This window comes from Struthio camelus, chromosome 2, assembly GCF_040807025.1.
Source record: "Struthio camelus isolate bStrCam1 chromosome 2, bStrCam1.hap1, whole genome shotgun sequence".
NCBI classification, from domain to species: Eukaryota; Metazoa; Chordata; class Aves; order Struthioniformes; family Struthionidae; genus Struthio; species Struthio camelus.
The window spans coordinates 121,274,954-121,294,307 of record NC_090943.1 but is presented as its reverse complement, the minus strand read 5'-3'; the positions used below and the strand labels follow the sequence as shown (position 1 = coordinate 121,294,307).

Below are 19,354 nucleotides of genomic sequence, written 5' to 3'. Positions count from 1 at the left end.
GATTCACTAATTAAAATATTGATTCTGTCATTGCATTGACAGAAATAAGGCACATAGTGAAAAAAGGCATAACAAACTCACAGTACACTGAATTTGTTCTCTTACTGTTTTTCTTTATCAGTCATTAAGTTTCAAAAAAAGGAAATGCGTGTCTTCATATTTGAAAAATTGTTCTATTCGGTTACTTTTTAATTAAGTTTCCTTCACTACAGAAAGGCACCATTTTTCAAATGGAGTGTTGAAAATGTAACAAGGCATTAAAAATAACTGTTCTTTTGATGCAATTATCAAGTTATTAGTTCTCACTGTAAAAAAAAAAGGAAAAAATCTGAAATATGATTTAATTAAAATCCTTACAGTTTTCTTATATGAATAAAGAAATGCGTTTAAAAATAGAAACATCATTTGTTTCTGATAATAGAAACTATCTGCTCTGGAAACGCGTACTTGAAATAGCATATATAGACCTATACATTTCCCAGTAACATATCCTGTTGTAATTCAGCAGCATTGATCAAATCTCATGGATTGTCCACAACTGGAACTTTAACCACTTCCATATTTATGTGACTTTTCCTGTTTGTTCGTATTCGTTCAGATTAGAAATGTTCTTGCAGGCAGTGGCCTTGAAGGTTCACAAATATCCAGACAAAATGCAACAAAAATCATCCAATACAATGAGTAAAATGTCTTCTTTATTCGAGAACTCAAATGACAATTCATTGTGAATTACCAATATTACACTATAAAGGTAGACAATTTCTATAAAAACTCTTTCAGATTAATTTAAGACTCACTTAGAAGACTTTATTTAAATTGAATAGGAATCACCCTGTATCATTATTATTAATAAATGCTTTATCTAACAGAATGCATACTTATTTTAATTCCACAGAAAGAAAACTTCCTGCAACACATTGCATCCTCATGAGTATTACAAAAATTATAAGAAGATTTATTAAAAAATTTTTCTCCATTTGCTCCTTAAAATTTTACACAACGCTTTAAATAGAGGAATTTCCAAGATCTGCTTGAACCCTAAATACATCTGCAAATGGAAGAAAGTTAGATGTGTATATTCAAAAGTACATCATATTTTTCTCCATCCTATCACCATAAACCCGAAACAGAATACTAATGAAAGGACTTGTTCATTAAATGCTGAACATATATAGCTACGCAACAAAAATGCAGTATAATCCAAACAATCATTATGCAGTACGTGTAGGAAGAGATTAACAATTGTTCTCCCTTTTTAGTTCATGAAGAATAAAAATTTCTGGAGTGTGGTAATAACAAGAACAAAACTAAAGTCAGGTAGACTTTAGTATGGTAGACCAGCTATCTAAGACAATCTGCAGTTTTCAAGAGTTACCACAATGATCCCTCTTCACGTAAACCTAATTTTAAAAGCACAGAGAACAGCTGTTTTCAGCAGGATGGATATTTCCCATGCAGGACAACATCTCCTCAAACTGTATTAGCACACACACCTATATCAGCAAAACTTCCCTTGACATAATGTAATCGGTCTTGTAAGCTTCCTATTGATGTCATCTGGAATGATGCCACTATGTTTGGCATTGGACATTACCCAGAAGACAGTGAGGTCCCTAAGCTGGAGCATGTCTGCAAAATATATCCTTTATTAGTAGACATGTGTCCGTACTACACTTGCAGCACAAACTAATGAAGAAAGTGAGAAAGAGGCAGAAGTCTGATGACTATTCAGTGTATAAACTAACCTTCTTAGATGTGGACCAATGTAGGAGTGGGATTTCAAGGAAGTGAGACTTGTTCTTAGCTCACAAAAAAGAGCTCTTAAAGTGTTCATGCACCTGCTCCAGAACACACCTCAGTGCCACTGATTCCACCCTCTTATGAGTCTCTCAGCTTACAACAGTGTAGGCATGCACATACCCTTAAGTTTCTCACTGTAACGAAGCCTTCAAGACTTAGGCATGGCACTGATTTTTGTCAGAGATCAGGCCATGAAAATAATTCAAACTATTCAAAATATTCAAACTAAACTAATTCAACTAATTCAAAACTATTCAAACGAAATACAAGTCCCGCACATTTTCATTAAAAGGTTTGAAAGGTTTTATAAAAGGCTGAAAGGTTTTGATTTGAAAGGTCATGGTGATTGCAAGAGGTGCCTGAGGACTGGAAGAAAGCAAATGTCGCTCCAGGCTTTAAAGGAAGCAAGAAGGAGGACCCAGGGAACTACAGCCCAGGCAGCCTCACCTTGATCCCTAGGAATGTGATGGAGCAGCTAATCCTGGAAACCATTTCCAGGCACATGAACAAGAAGGTAACAGGGAGTAGTCAGCATGGATTCACGTGCTTAACCAATCTGATAGCCTTCTACGATGAAATGATTGGCTTGGTAGATGAGTGGATAGCAGCGGATGTTGTCTACCTTGACTTTAGGAAGGCTTTTGACACTGTCTCCCATAACATCCTCATAGGCAAGTTAATGATGTACAGGCTAGATGAGTAGATCATGAGGTGGATTGAAAACTGGCTGAACGGCTGAGCTCAGAGGGTTGTGATCAGTGGAATGAATTCCAGCTGGAGGCCAATAACTAGCGGCATACCGCAGGGATCAATACTGGGTCCAGTACTATTCAACATCTTCACTAAACACCTGCACGGTAGGACAGAGTGTATCCTCCACAAGTCTTCAGATGATAAAAAGCTGGGAGGAGAGGCTGACATACAAGAGAGTTCTGCTGCTATTTAGAGGGACCTTGACAGGCTAGAGAAACAGGCAGAGGGGAACCTTATGAAGTTCAGTAAAGACAAGCGCAGAGTCCTGCACCTAGGGAGGAAAGCACCAGTACATGGCTTGGGGCTGACCTGCTGGAAAACAGATCCGCAGAGAAGGACCTGGGAGTCCTGGCGGACGACAAGTTCACCCTGAGCCAACAATGTGCCCTTGCGGCCAAGAAGGCCAATGGGATCCTGGGCTGCATTAGGAAGAGTGTTGCCAGCAGGTCAAGGGAAGTGATCCTTCCCCTCTACTCAGCCCTGGTGAGGCCACATCCGGAGCGCTGTGGCCAGTGCTGGGCTCCCCAGGACAAGAGAGACATAGAGCTACTGGAGCGAGTGCAGCAAAGGGCCACTAAGATGATGAAGGGACTGGAGCATCTCTCCTATGAGGAAAGGCTGAGGGAGCTGGGCCTCTTCAGCCGGGAGAAGAGAAGACTGAGGGGGGACCTGATCAACGTGTACAAGTATCGGAAGGGAGGGTGTAAAAAAGACAGGGCCAGACTCTTTTCAGTGGTGTCCAGCGACAGGACACGAGGCAACGGGCACAAACTGAAACACAGAAAGTTCCATCTGAACGTAAGGAAAAACTGCTTTCCTGTGAGGCTGACTGAGCACTGCCACAGGTTGCCCAGAGAGGTTGTGGAGTCTCCACCCTTGGAGATATTCAAAAGCCACCTGGACAGGGTCCTAGGCAATGTGTTCTAGGTGACCCTGACCCTGCTTGAGCAGGGGGGGTTGGACTAGATAATCTCCAGAGGTCCCTTCCAGCCTCAGCCATTCCGTGATTCTGTGATTCTTGTTTTCCTGTGGCTGCAATGAGAATCAAGGGAAGACCCCCTCTTTTCAGTAACCTCTCAGTGGGATTTGAGGGCACCCACGCTTACCCAGAGACTTAACAATCACGCCTGACAATCAGTATTTGGCAGTCCCCAACAATGAATTCTGCAGACAAAACTGTAATATAAAAAATGCCAACTAGAGAGAGCTGAACTGGACTTTTTGGCAGTTACCAGTTACACTTCTGGATATCTGGAAAAGTAGCTACCGCAGACGTGCAGAGAAAAGTCCATGTGGGTAGTATGTGAGACATATTAGATCCACTGAATGTGTTCCAAACAGTTTGACTACATATATATATATATATATATATATAACAATGCTAACACCATGTAAACAATGGCAGTGACTGGAGACACATAGCGTACCATACAGAAGTCATTCCTTGCATGTCAGCCTCACAGTCTGGGGCACAGGAGCCACCAATAAGCACAGGACTTCCAAAATTGTTCAGCTAACACTGAATGTGCAGTATTCATATTACTTTTTCATTTTATTAACCACTGATGTTAAAAAGCTACGCTTTTACTTAGCTAGATAAGTGTGATATCTCTGTGAACATGCCTCACTGACATTATTGGAGATGTCGAGGCCGCCTTCTATCACAGTTGATGTGCAGGGCCAGAAGGAAGAATTTCTCCATACTTCATGGCCAGTATTCTGGAAGAAACACTTTCAGAAATGAAAGGGTAGTCCATTGTCCGGGTTCATTCAGTCTTAGTCTTTTTTGCAAAGACTACAGGCAAGTACATCAATTAGCGTCAGTTATAATGTTAAAATTTCTCATGCAGTCACGTTTCCATTGGGAACTGGACAAAGATCAGCTCAATGCTCTTAACTTACATATGGCCTCTTTCTCCACAGAACACTGAAACTATTCATATGGGAAAGGTTTATAGGATTCAGACCTCAGCTATGCAGGAGATAAACATCCCTTTATGAAAGCTACAGTCCAAAGAAAAAAGAACAGAGCAGTACTGTCAGCACTAAACGGAAACATAGGGAAGTGTGTAGGGTTGAACGGTAACAGGAAAGGTTCTACTTTTCTATATTGAGTTTAAGTTGAAAGTGTGCTACTTAAGACAACATCTCACAGAATGAACGTATTATGTAGGACTGTATCAGAGCCCCAAGTGCACTAATAGACTTTAAAGGCCCTGACCAGCCTCACCTGGGGCCTCCACCCACACCTTGCCACTGCCCATAGGCTCTGGAGTTCTGTTTAAGGTCAGCCCTGGGCCTTCACTCCCTGCATGAGCTATGATGTAGGGGTGTTGGTCCCCAGCTCAACCACAGCTGAGCCTGGTCCCAGACCCTATTGATACGGGCCCCAGAGGTGTGGGTTAACTTCCCACTTGACCTCAGCCCTGCCTCATCACTAGAGACCTGTCCAGCGATCACTGGACCTGATCTTAACCCTGACCTGTGGATTCATTTCCTGGCTTGACCTTGGACCTGCCTCATCATCATTGACTTGCCAGATGATCTGCACTCTTGGTGGAAACTGGCTGCAGTCTCTGGATCTGCCCTACTCTCCTCGCTCGGGTACAGTGGGACTGGGTCCTGGCTGGCGAGGCCCCTGCTTTGCCAGCCATGTTACTGCCCTTGGCTCCCTGTCCCCTACAGAAACAGCTGGTCATTGCTGCTCCCTGACCGACTGGTCATGGGAAGGGAGGTGGGAGATGTACAGACACTGTGTCAAAGAACGTAGCTTCACAGTTTAAGAGCTGAGAAGGAAGTGAGACCCAGAAGCGATGGGTCTCCTAAACCCTTCCTAAAGATGCTGCAAAAGAATCAGAGGAAGATAGTGTCAGGAAAGCTGAGCAGAGTAAGCCTTAATTTTTTTTCCGTACACTTCAAGAATAAGATCTCTGAATACCCAGTACACATTTCAAAGACAATGATCTAGAGCTATTAATGCAAACAAAAGAAAAATTGCAGAGCCATCTAAAAGATCATTTAATCAAAGCTTCAAGAAAATACAACCTATTACCTACATATTAAAGAAAAGTATACGAGTAAAAAAAAGCTGTATTTAGAGTACTTCCCTAATTACAACTGGCTCAAACTGGATTACAACTCCCCTCAAAATGTGTTGCTGCTATGTGACTGAGGAATAAATGGATTATACACCACCTGATAGAACTTCTAGAAACATTTATCAGACAGCTATTTGATCAGCTGAAGCTGTAAATCTAGCATTCACAAGAAGTGGATTCAGCTTCCTGTGGTATGAACCAAAATCAACTAACCGCAAAGCACAGTGCTTTGTGGCATGATCATAAATAGGTCTCCTTTAGAAAGAGGAGAGCTCTCCTCTGACATGAAGTAATATAAAATTCTCTATGATGCTAGCATCCCATTTTTTGGTTATTGCAGGAACAATATTGGACCTTCCTCAGCCCTAGAAGCTCCCTTTTCTCCCCAAAGGGAATCACAGCACTAGAGCAGGATCAGTGCTACTAGGGCACCAGCTCCGCAGAGGTTCCAAGGAAAGACTGCTTCATTGTGGGGGCAATTCTGTAGGGCTGCAGAAGCTTTATTTGGCTGTTCCCATGGGCTGATTTGTAGAACTCATGGGCAGTATTACAGAGGTTCTGCAATTCCACACTGGACCTGGGTCTACTTTCAGTCAGCTGTAATATAAAATCTACAATAGTCAAGCACAATAAATGCAATGACTATTTTTAGAGGCCCAGTTCAACGCAGCTTACTGTGATAAATCTACCACCACTTGACAGTCTCCCCTGAGAAGGGGCATACAGGACACTTTCTATTTTAGACAAGGATAGTTAAACTAATTGTAACTTCAGATCTATTTTAGCAAATGATATCAGATCTTTTGTAAGAGAAGAACAATTGTTTTTAATAATCACAGTTAGCAATAGCTGATTAATATTCTCAACAAATATTCTTTGTTAAGCTATGCACATAAAGGATTGCTATCAAATATAGAAACTAAATTCATAATAAATATCTTGTACAAAAGCAACTCAGAATATTTGCCAAACTATAAGGGTTTTTTGCAAAACATTTACATGCTTTAATCAGCAGCTAACATGCCTCATGTCATCCACAGCTCATACCACTGATCTTAAGTTCACAGTGGAGTTTTCCTTCCTTCCTTCCTTTCCACTGTGTGCGTGCGTGTGTGTGTGTGTGTGTGTGTGTGTGTGTGTGTGTGTGTGTGTGTGTGTGTGTGTGCGCGCGCAAGCAGTGGTGTGAACCCCGATTAACAGTAAATTTAGCTATTTAGCTGCAAAACTTGGTAACACCAAGATCACAATAAAAAGCAAAGGCTATCTTAATAGCTGAGATTTCCTGCATATAACCATACTGCAGATCAGAAGTATTGACCTTGGAAAAATCACTGATTTTTTCCACTACTTCAGCTTTTGTTTCAATAAGAACAAAAATGCTTCTCTGCCTCTTTCAACGTTCATGCATTTATACTCACAAAATACTCAGCTTCTACATGGAGAAGCAGCATATTGAAAAAAGCACAATAAATATATGATCACTGTTTTGCAGCACAACTATTTGGAGAGTTTTCACAACTGTTCTTCATGTTTTTGCTGATCAGTGGTACTGCTCATATAAGGTGCAAGTCTAAGAATGGAAAAGTAAAATCTGAAATGTTTTCCTAATCAGTATGCAAGCAAGGACCCCATCTCAAATGCTGCCTGAGGATTTCATCTGTTGAAAGCATTACTTTCATCACATATTGTATTCTCACTGTAGAGCAGGCTACAGCTAGCAAGACACAAAGCAAGGACTTTCTGTAAGACGCTCAGGAAAAGCCCATTTTGCTTTGTGCAAATCTTTTGCTTGGATTAGAATTCTTGAAGTGGTAGATGTTCCTTCGCAATACTGTGAGCAGAACAATCAAAATTAGACATGAATGAAGTGAGCATAGTTCTTTCCATGGAAGATAAGATCTATCACAAGCCATTTTCCTTAGATATTCCATGTGTTCTGAAAACTTGAGGATGAGCCATGTATATTACATGTACATGCACAAAGAAGGGAGTTCATTTCTGAAGCAACAAAAAAATCTAAAATGAATGGAAACAACAATATGGAAAACAACACTATTGTTAAGTTGTACGTAACGAAAGCAGTATCTGATCACGTGCACGAGACATGAAGGATTTTTACAACATAGCCAGCTTTCTAAAAATTCCTGGACACCAGCACTGACAAATAAACTAGAAATCAGGATTCAGTGGCTTTTTTTCAACGTGTTTCACATCTAGATAATAAACTGCTACAGAAAACAGTTTCAGATCCCTTCTCCCATCAAGACGGAAATGAAAAAAGAGTGTATGCCATTTGTGAGTATATTTATTTATTTCTCTTAGAGAGCAAAGAGCAGAGAGAACTATTTTGGACATCAATTCCACTGTGTGCCTTCAATTTATGACAGTAGCTAATTAAAAATATCATCATACCACCACCACATAAAAATTCTGTAATATATTAGTACACAAAGTCTTTGACTCTCAGCCTTTGAGCACTACGTTACGGCCACTAAAGCATAGTACAGAAACAACACTAAAAACAGCATCAATACTAAAAGCAACAATGAACAACTGTGGACTACATTTTTCAAAGTGTAACAATTAGAGATTTAATTTTCATCATGCACTATCATGCTATCCTGAACCTTCATCTTCTGAGTTCAGCAAAATACCTGGGGGAATATTAATGTAATATCTGCTGAGCATTAAGAAAGCCAAAGATGAGGGCACACCTGCTAAAATTAGGCAATCCAGAGAGTCATGTGAAGGTCAATGAACTTCAGGCAGACATTCTGGATTCACAAGTATAAAATATGTTGATGACTATGTTGGGAAAATCTGGACCAATTAAAGGAATAAGCGAAACTTATGTGATCCAGATATTTTAAACAAGTCAGGAATAGCCACAGTATAAGTATGTATGTTATCAGGATGGAGAGATTGCCTCAGGGATCAACATTATAATTATTATTCAAAAGGACTGTGATTGATTAGAAAATGTAACTAAAGTACAGTAGGTCAGAAAGCGAAATATAGCAGGGCTTTGGCTTTAAGGTTTTTGCTTTTTCTCATATTACAAAGTAAAACAAAATGAGCACTTTTCTAGCAGAAAGATTTAGGATCCTGGAGGGGTTTTGACTTTCAAAACCATCCCTAGTCCTTGTGAACCAGAAACAAACGTGGGTGGGTGTTCTGTTTTAGCTCCATTTTAATCAGCTCTCAAACTTTCATCATGGTGCAACTATTTAATTAAATGCTGTCTTCTAAACACCGACAAAAGGCTCCACTGGGACCCCACTCTTAGTCTTAAAGATATGATGGCAGGGGTGCAGCAAAAGAAAAGATTTTGACACTGCGCTAAGTTCTGCTTCCTCTAACTGTGAATATTTGATGATCAACTTATAACTTAGTCATTGCTTCTCCATCTGCAAAAGTACTTTGTTCTTTGTCAGTAAGTTGCATATTTTGTTTGCAGAAAAAGCTGTTCTGTGTTAAAATAGAGAATGGGACAACTACTCAGTGAGGAAAACTGTGTCTTCTCCAGCTTTTCAGTACTACAGCCTGTGAATCTGCAAGATATTTAGGCACATATTTAACTTTAAGCACATTTATTTTTCCCTACAAAACCAAAACCTCCCATTAATTTCACGTAAGTTAAGAGTGAATTGAACTCTGAAAATATCTGTCTCCCTCTGCTAACTACTGAGAAAATCTGCATGACAAACTTTAGTCTAAGCTCTTAATTTTCAGGTCCCTGAAATAAGGTAGAGTGAATTTGGTCTTAATGTTTACCTATTCGCTTGGGTAGATTCACTCTGTCATAGTATTTACTTTTCTTCTTTATTATTAGCACTGTGCATAGGGACTTTATTCGAACTCTCCATGCACAACAACATGAATTTGGGGTGTGAGAATACAAAGCAAAATGTTAAGAGTAAATCTCAAGTTCAAACAGATCTTGACGCTAAGATTTAACTGACTGAACTCACAGATGGGATCAAGTCTGTGCAATGAAAAAACCCATGAATCCTACTAAACCCTTGTCCATTCAGCAACTAAATTTATCCCTTCCTGACCACAAAACCTGCGGTCATCCTGACCTCTTGTCTTGCATTTCCCTCGCTTCCATGTAAGTGAGCTTGAAGTCACCTTTCCAAGTGGTACCAGACTAAAGAAAAACACATGGTCTCCTTCCCAGAAAACCTTTAATCATTAGAAGAATTTCAGCACATATCAGCTAGTCTCCAAGGCATCCAATGAGAAGAGGGCACTCAGTTCACATCTTCCCTCCAGAGGAGGAGATTTCTCTGAAGCTTATTCAACATAGAAAAGATTAAGCGTCTGTCAGCAGGTCTCCAAAGAAACATACAAATACACAGCGGAGTCAGTAATTTTGGATGCAACAGCTTCACGGGTGCTACACAGATTCTGATGATATTTAAGTGCGGGCCACAAATATCCTGGACTATACTGCAAGGAAAATTACAGACGTCAGCCTGCAATCTCATCCTATGCAGAAACCACGATGGTTGCAAGCAGCTCAGAAGATAAGGCCTGCTTTCCTGGGAGGTGACTGTCTTCCCATGCTACTCATAGCACCCTGCTGTCTGTTCAGTGCCCTTGCTCTCTATGCTCAGCGAGCCAGACACATTTCTCTCTAATTCACTGGGAAGGAATGACTGAACAACTCCCTTCACCGGAGTGCAAAGCATCAGAGGATACAGAGCCATCAACAGCATATTGCACCACAAAGAGCAATGTAACTCAGAGATAGATCTGATCATTGTGTGCTAGGCTAATGTGGATGCTGTGGCCCAAAGATTAATCAGCATATGAATAGCTCTCCTTTCTTTCATGGTACAATTGAGAAAAAAAAAATCAAGACAAACAGGCACGTCAGTCATTCAATCAATATATATACAAAAATCACAGCAGTTTAGTTTAACTACTGAAACTCCCCATCTCAATTTTAAGTTGCCTTGTGTTTCTGCACTGCTAGTACACCGGACGGCTTCAAAAACACCACAGAACGAAGATATCCTCCAAATGCGAACCATTCCAGTCATGCGAGGGATGGGTGCATTAACCACTCTTAACAGAAGAGGTAACCACAGCACTCAGGGAGAAAACAATTTGCACCTGGATCCCCAGCAAAACAGCAGCCAAGTCTCACAACAAAACTAACTTCTTCCTTAGCTTTTCTCCCTTTCCTGTCAATTAACTTGAAAGCTTACTAAAAAAAAAAAAAATCCTGTCCTATATAATCAGCGTCAGTAAATAGTTACTGTTGTTCAAAAATACATATATATTGCAGCCCAATATGTATTTATAGCCATGTATTTCCAGCTGGTGTGAACTTGCAGGGCATAACTAATTTCACTGGAATAGTGCCCAACTATGGCAGCTGAGAATCTGGCCTTATGACTTAAAAGCTTCATTTACAGATACAGAGTCTCTACTGTTAACCTATCGCCTGCAGGAGAAATCTGGGTGTTCGTGTTCCTAGTCATACTTCTAATTCATATCACAGTATTTTTGCTGTCCCATTCTTTCAGGCTACTCTATCAATATTTTTCTGTTTTAAGGAACTGTCTTATCTTGGAGGTCTTGCTGTAGAAACCAGAAAGACCCCTGAGGCAAAAGCAGACTCCAAATATCAGTCTAAAAACATGTGTATGGTATGAGACTATGAAATCTCTGTGTACCCATGGAAAAGGATTACACAAAATGTAGGTAGAGTCCCAGTTTCAATGGGCCATTCCCCTCTGTAACCTCAGGTTAAGGAATGTTTGTGGCAAGAAAGCACGCAGTCATTGAATCAGTGTGATGCCTATGGCAAGAACCCCCCTCATCAAAATTTCTGAGGAAGCTAATTACTTTAGTAAAGTTAAATTAGTAAAAACAGAACACAACCCACACCAAAAAAGCATGGTATTGGAAGGTAAAATCATCAGTTCAAACATTCCCCCTGCAATTGTAAAGCTTTTATATAAATACAGAAAATGATCAAACATTAAATAGTAGCTCACGCACTCACCTGTCCCAGATCTAAAGTGACATTGACTTCGTTGTACTTTAAGCCCATAGACAGAGGAGGACTTTGCCACCAGCGCTCGGTTCCATCAATCGCATTAGTTACCGGGTGAGCTTTGCTGGGATCAGCAGCATTGCAATAATCACAGAACTGTCCCTGAAACACAATACATTGAAGAGATGGTCAGTTGAAAACCTATGCACTGCAGATGCTGCTGTTAATTGAGATTCTAAAATAGAGCTTTGGCTAAAAGAGGGGTTAGATTTTGTTCCTCTGTTTATATAGTCTATTTCTGGGTTTTTATCTAAAAATGATGCAGAATTAAAATATACACTTATACCTGGATACACACTAAATTTTGTGTTGCAAAACAAAAAATGTCAAAAATCTCTGTAAGGAAACTACAATAAATCTTTTTTTTATTAGTAAATATACTAACACTTTAGTGAAATTAACTATATCTACTCCTGTAGGCTCTCTGCAGGAAATTAATGAAACGAGGATGCTTAATACTGGATTAAAAGCAAGGCTCAAATTATCCTCAGTTCTCCTATATCACTGTGAAATATTGTTATATGCACATAGGCTGATACTAACAGAACAATAAGAATACTATATCTGCTACTCATTTATAATTTTGGTTTTATAACTTTATAATACTGATTTCATTTTTTTCATGTCAATGTAATATGTGCTGAATCAGAGACTCCTCGAAAATATACACTTACGGAGAATGTAATGGATAAAGTGGAGCGCTCCCTTTAAGAATAATTAAAGAATCCTATTGTATCTTCACTTGCAGAAATTACCACCCAATTTTCAGTCCACAATAAAAGCCAGACTCTGGAGATGCCCTGATGATCTCTCTCTGACAGTATCTACAGCTTATTGTACTGTTCTGTATAATAATGATGAATAATCTTCAGAAAACTTAATTGTCTTTTAACTGGATATCTTGGCTTGCTCCACAGAGAGAACTTTCATCTTCAAGAAATTGCATTTGACACTCTACTAAGATTAGTGCTAAAGTGTTAAAATCAGCTACTAAGGGATTTTTTCACTATCCCACTCACATCCTACTTCAGTCACTGGGGACAGAGTCTTCTCAGGAGTAGATAAGCTACAGAAGCATTAAACAGTGTCAGGCACAGATCTTTGTAGAATCGCCTTAGAAAAATGGCATATTCATTAAATGGTAGTATCCCCTCAATGGTTACTTTGGATATCTGTCAGACAGTTGCTTAACCTAAGCTTGTGAGGTGCAGACATTACATTGGATTCATTTTTTAAATAAGGATGAAATATTACATCAAATTTCTTTTAAATGTCTAGTATGTCATATTTGCACCATTTCTTTTGTCAATCAAACATATTTTCACAGAATCACGGAATGGCTGAGGCTGGAAGGGACCTCTGGAGATTATCTAGTCCAACCCCCCCTGCTCAAGCAGGGTCAGGGTCACCTAGAACACATTGCCTAGGACCCTGTCCAGGTGGCTTTTGAATATCTCCAAGGGTGGAGACTCCACAACCTCTCTGGGCAACCTGTGGCAGTGCTCAGTCAGCCTCACAGGAAAGCAGTTTTTCCTTACGTTCAGATGGAACTTTCTGTGTTTCAGTTTGTGCCCGTTGCCTCGTGTCCTGTCGCTGGACACCACTGAAAAGAGTCTGGCCCTGTCTTTTTTACACCCTCCCTTCCGATACTTGTACACGTTGATCAGGTCCCCCCTCAGTCTTCTCTTCTCCCGGCTGAAGAGGCCCAGCTCCCTCAGCCTTTCCTCATAGGAGAGATGCTCCAGTCCCTTCATCATCTTAGTGGCCCTTTGCTGCACTCGCTCCAGTAGCTCTATGTCTCTCTTGTCCTGGGGAGCCCAGCACTGGCCACAGCGCTCCGGATGTGGCCTCACCAGGGCTGAGTAGAGGGGAAGGATCACTTCCCTTGACCTGCTGGCAACACTCTTCCTAATGCAGCCCAGGATCCCATTGGCCTTCTTGGCCGCAAGGGCACATTGCTGGCTCAGGGTGAACTTGTCGTCCGTCAGGACTCCCAGGTCCTTCTCTGCAGAACAGGTTCCATCAAAAAATGAAAAAAAATTTTGACAATTCTGTTGTCTCCATAGCCCATGTTGTCTGGCCTTAAGTATACTCCTACCATTTAAGTGTTAATGGAATCCCACGTGACTACTACTATTTTGTTTGTGATTGATGTCAGGCTATCCAGTCTAAAGTAACTAGGGAAATCATACTTGCCAACTTTTATAACCGGAATAGCATTAGCGCTCTTTCTTTCTTACTGGGTGCAAGCCTTGCAATCTTGCTGATTATAAGATGTTTATCTCATAAAGCTTGTTTAACATCTTCCTTAGTTACTAATGGATTCAGAACTACTTCATCATTCTCATGTGATATAAATACGTCATCTTGTGTCTTTCCAAATACAAAGCATAGATGTTCATTGAGTATTTCTGCATTTTCTGCATCAGGAGTAATAATTTCAGCCTCTGCATCTGGTCCTGTCCCATTCCTGCTTTTGTGGAAATCCCAAAATATGCTGTTGTTTACAGAGGAGATGACTAGCATGAGTTGTTCTGATTCAGCACTGTCCTTGTTAGCCTGGCTAAGGGTTAACTCTTGAGAATTCAGAGTTGTTTAAAGACGTACTAAATCCTCATGTACCTATGTTGGTTAGCTATGTCTGCAGATCAGGTTATAATATGGTTTTCCTCCAGCTCTGTTAAAGAAGATGATTTGGCTGACTTTTGTACAAACAACTACATTATGGCAGGACACTACTGGATTCTGACATAGTCAGCAGCAGTAGACACCACGTCAGCCTGTGCTAGTTACAGGCAACGTTGCCAATTTCTGTTACAACCACTAAGAACAGTGTGTCACATCTGCAAAGATCAATACACTGAGAAATCAATCTATGCACTAATGACTGCAGTTGCCACCACATCAGAGCATCTTTACAGTTAGGAAGATTTTCCTGACAAACACAAGTTGGAGTTCTGTCATCTATATTGCAACAGTTCTAGCTTCCTTAAATAGTTTTATAATATGCACAAAACACAGTTATTAGATGTAAATTCATGACTGTAGTCAGGCTGGAAATACAGAGAAAACAGTTGCTGCTACTCTAGTATGGAAACAACGTCAAAGAAAGGCTAAATGAACAGAAAACAAAGAGGAGTATTAAATGCAAGTGTTACATTTACATACACCTATGTTATTTCTCTGTACTGCAGCACTTGATCTGAATTCAAGATACCACCTTCTTCTCTTTCTTTTTGACACATAATTCAAAGACTTTCATTGCAACAGCTGGAGTTTCAGTTATTTAAAGCACATTCCAGACAACTTGCCAACAAGACAGCAAAACAAAAAAAAGAAAGAAAGAAATTGTTGAACAGAGCAGTCTCCCTTGCTTCCCACTGGCAATATCTGCAGGCATGCCGTACTCAGCCTGTCTGCTATAGATGTCTCAATCCCAGGAGCCTGTGCCTTGAGATACTGTTTGATTTTGGCTGCAGTTCATCAGCCAGGCAGGTGTGCATTGGCTGGTGACCTTGTTACCTCCTTTCCCTTGGTACTCCTGAGTGAAGGGCAACACTGTAACTGCATAAAGTAGTTTGCTGAAACACACCAATGTGGACCAATGACACCCAAGAAGACCCCAGAAGAAAAAGTCTCACCTGTAAATTATAGAAAGCTACAACAATGAGGGATTTGTTCACAATTTAATACCTAGAAGTTTTGCACTACCTGGCAGGGCAGGACAGGTATGCAGTTAAACTTTAGTTCACACCCACACATGACTCTCGATAGATCTGCAGACAGAACCAGACATGCCATTTATCCCTCAGAGCTGCTGAAATGTTCTGCACTGCGGTGCATCTGTTCACTCAGTATTGTTCTTTTTAAGTGATTGTCCCACTTGCCAACATGCTAACTAAGGAAACATACTGCTTTCTACAGTGTGTGTTCAGCACAGCATAAGCTTCAGATTGTACCGTGTGGTTGAGCTGTATGTGAAGGGACTGTCCAGTCTACTATCAGCCCTTGGAAAAAGCTCTAAACAACTTCCAAATGCTCCTTCTAGATTTGCCTGGGACTACAGACTTCATTAAAACACGCATCACCAAACTACAGGGTGCACCGAAGAGACCAAGAAGCAGCAGAAACTGGGCTGTTCTTCTCTTTGTTTTATTTTAAGTGCTTGTGATAGCACTGACAACAGAATGGTCTGCTCCCTTCATTTCATGATTATCTGAAATACTAAAGAAGAGGTGAAGAACATTCCCCATACCTTCTTCCCAGTGTCCATATTTGTACAGTGACAGACACAATCCAACTTTGTATATACCTCAAAAGTAAGTGACTCGAGCGTACAGTGTTGCTTTAACTTGGAACTGGCTTGCTAAAGTGTCTATTATAGCTATCACTTTAACTTTATGTGAAAGCTGTGTGATCTTCTCTCAGACTCTTAAGAAAGAGCATGTGAATACTCATGCTGATTTAAATCCTTTAATGTAAGCTCAGCTTCTGTAAGAATTTAATACAGCTCTGTCCATTTTTCTACAAAAAGAGATTCTCTTATTAACGGTGTCTTTGAACTTGAGAGGTGGAATGGCTTGATAATATGTACATTGTGCTGTTATCGCATTTTTCATGGCTGGATTTCCCTGGCCTTTTGGAAGAATTTCCAACCCCTCTGGAACCACAACAACTACTGGTAAACTACAGAAGTATTCATGTTATGCATCTCAATGGAGCTTTGTTAAAATTGGACAGACACAGCTGTATCCACATTTACACAAATGTTGAAAGGGTCGCAACATGCTCTCTTGTGCCATGACTGAGCTATCAGTAATCCTGGGAACTTGAATCAGGCACAAACCATAACTGCCCTCTAACCTAAGACCTGTAAGGTAAATATTTAACAAGAGGAACTCCCCTCTTTTCTAACCTCTTCCTACATTAGCAAACCTAATGAATTCACTTCAACTGGGTATTAGCACATAAAGGGAAGAGTTAAAAAAAAACCCACACAGTGGCAATGTATCACACAACATGCTTTGTTCCACTTACTTATTGACATCTTTATTTGCTATTTATTTTGCTGACTTTTGTTATACTGTGATTTCTAATATTCCGTGGCATGTTAGTATGATATCTCTCTCCAGCACTGGGCTATAGTGTGTTGCTGGGAATGTGGCAGAGTTGATTGGGTTTCTCTTCATCTGGCGGCATGGTTGTTTCAGGCAATCTCAAATATGGGTGCTGCGTTTGGCATGGAGGGATGGTTGCCTAAACTGCAGAGATGTTTTAGAAACATAGGACCAAGCAGTTTCCTGATCATCACAGATTTTCTTTGTAACCCTAAACATTTAACACCTGTGACCCAGTTTTCCTATTAGTAAAACTGCATATTATTCATCCAGAAAGCATCTCCGAAGCACTTTGAGCTTTTAATGATGGAGGGCCCTACAAGGGAAGGTAAAGTGAGAAGACTGCACGGTGAGGCAGGCAGGCGTTACAGACAGAAGTTCAGGACAAAACACAGCGTTGGATGCGACTGCCTAATCAACTGTGATGGCAGGCTGCATGACAGTGCATGCTCCCTTCCGGCACACGACAAAGAGTATATATAGTGCACCTTCTTAGTCCTCTCCTCCCTCCCCTGAGCATCTGTCCCCCACTGAAAAACAAGAAGATAAACTCTCATCTACTAGAACCTCTTCTGAAACCAGATCTCAAGGGCTATTTGAATATTAAAACATATAAACACCTCATAAGACTTACAAACAGTAACCCTTCTTCCAAGATCCAAAAAATAAAAGTTACTTGCATTCTTCCCGTATTGCCTGGCGTCACAGACTGGACCTTAAAGCTTTCAAAATCCCTTTCATATTGCAGTTCCATTCGAGCTGTCCTCTGATCCCACCACGAGAGAATATAAGTAAAATAGCTTTAGAAGGTCTGAAGGCTCTAGGAAAGTCCCCCCTTAAATAACATAGTGATGGAAATGACAGTGAACATCTATCTCACTACATCACAGAGCCTGATGCGTTTGTTACTCCTTCCTGACCCTCTACCTAGACATGCTCACACAAGTTTCTACAAAAGGAGAAATACATTTCCATTAACCCTTTCTTGGGAGCTTTGCCTTTTGTTTTGTCTTTTTTGTGAGTGGCAAAAAACTCAGCTCATGGGCTTATCCTCTGCTAGCAGAGACCATCATCCTCCTCACTGTCCTGCGATCTTCTCTACTCCCTTTCCAGAGTCCCGAAGGGATCTGGCAGGATCAAAGCCCCAGCGCTGAAACCACCAGACATCTGAGGGTCTCCAACTAACCCTCAGCTGTCCAAGCGCTGGGTGGAGGGGAAGGGAGAGAGGGGGGAAGGCGGGACGAGAGGAACAGCCACGGCCACAACACCCCCGCCTGTGGAGGGCCCAGGGCAGCTTGCGCGCCACCCGGGCGGGCGGAGGGGACCCCACCCCAACGGCCGCGCCCCAACGGCCGCGCCCCAACGGCCGCCTCCCACCGGCAGCGGCCCGCCACCGCGGCGGCCGCCGGACGCCGGGCCGCGCCCCGCTCACCTGGATGGCGCGCCCCACCGGGGCAGCCGCCGGGCCCCCCACCAGCTTGCAGTACAGCTCCGGCCGCGGCCTCCCGCCGCCGCTCGCCTCCTCGCCGCAGGTGGCCGTCGCCCAGATGCGGGCCGTCTCGGCCAGGTTGAAATACGGCGGGTGGAGGCTGAGCCCGAGCCCGCCGGAGTCGGTGGGCTCCAGCTGCGCGGCGCAGGGGGTGAAGAGGGGCGAGAAGAGCGCCCAGAAGAGCCGGGAGGCGGCGGGGGCCAAGCGGCTCCGCCGCGGCCGCACCGCGGCCATCCTGAGCGGGGCTGTGCCCTCGCCGCCCGCCGGGCGGCCCTATAGCGGCCGTGGGCGGGCTGGCGGCGGGAGGCGCTGCCTGCGCTCGGCCCGCGCCCCGCTGCTCGCTGCTCGCTGCGGCGAGGCGGAGCGGCGCGGCGTGGGGCACCCTCCTCCGCGGCCAGGGCGGAGCGGGGCAGGCGGGGAGGGGTCTCTGCGCAGGTGGGACCCCAGGTCTGGACCCCGACGCCGAGCGCTTCAGGCCTCTTTTGAGAGGTGACTCTGCACCCACAGTTCAGGGCCAGCTTTCTCTCCCCCCCCTCCGCCCCGCCCCCGCAATAAACGTGCGGTTTAATGTTTTTAAGGGGCCGTGTCCCGCCAAACGTACCATAAAATGAAGGCTTCCCGGGCTTCTGCTAGCACAGAGGGTGTCTCCCTACAAGATGCACCCTGCTTCCATCTGTAGGTCCTTGCAGAGGCGGCCTGCTCAGCCCGGCTGAGGACATGACAGCTGCTCTTGCCGTTATCAGTTCCCCAACGCTGCTGGAAGTTGTGCAGTCCAGGGCACTGCCCTGCAAAGCACAGCAAGTGCACTTGATTCTTTGTGCAAAGGTGGTTCCTGCTCATCCAGGGCAGACAATAAACCCCCTGTCTTTTCTGAAGGTGTTTGGCACAGGGTTTGGATAACACAGAAGTTGGGGGGAGGTCGGGGAAGGAGGAAGAGGCCTAAGAGCCATGTCATTTTTCTAACAAGTTCCACTACTTAACAGCATTGCTCTCCTAAGTTTTGTATCGTTTACATTTGTGCCCCCAG

General features: G+C 42.5%; 1 protein-coding gene across 1 annotated transcript in view; it reads right to left on the bottom strand.

The window, feature by feature from the left end:
- The window catches only part of LAMA3 (laminin subunit alpha 3), a 126,314-nt gene extending 107,743 nt beyond the window's left edge, over positions 1-18,571 (bottom strand). The window contains exons 1-2 of the mRNA XM_068932364.1: positions 18,271-18,571; positions 11,671-11,823 (exon numbers count right to left, since the gene is read on the bottom strand). Coding sequence (XP_068788465.1) covers positions 11,671-11,823; positions 18,271-18,561 — 444 coding nt within the window. The 5' untranslated portion in view covers positions 18,562-18,571. The remainder of the gene's footprint in view (positions 1-11,670; positions 11,824-18,270) is intronic.
- Between the last annotated feature and the right edge of the window lie 783 nt (positions 18,572-19,354).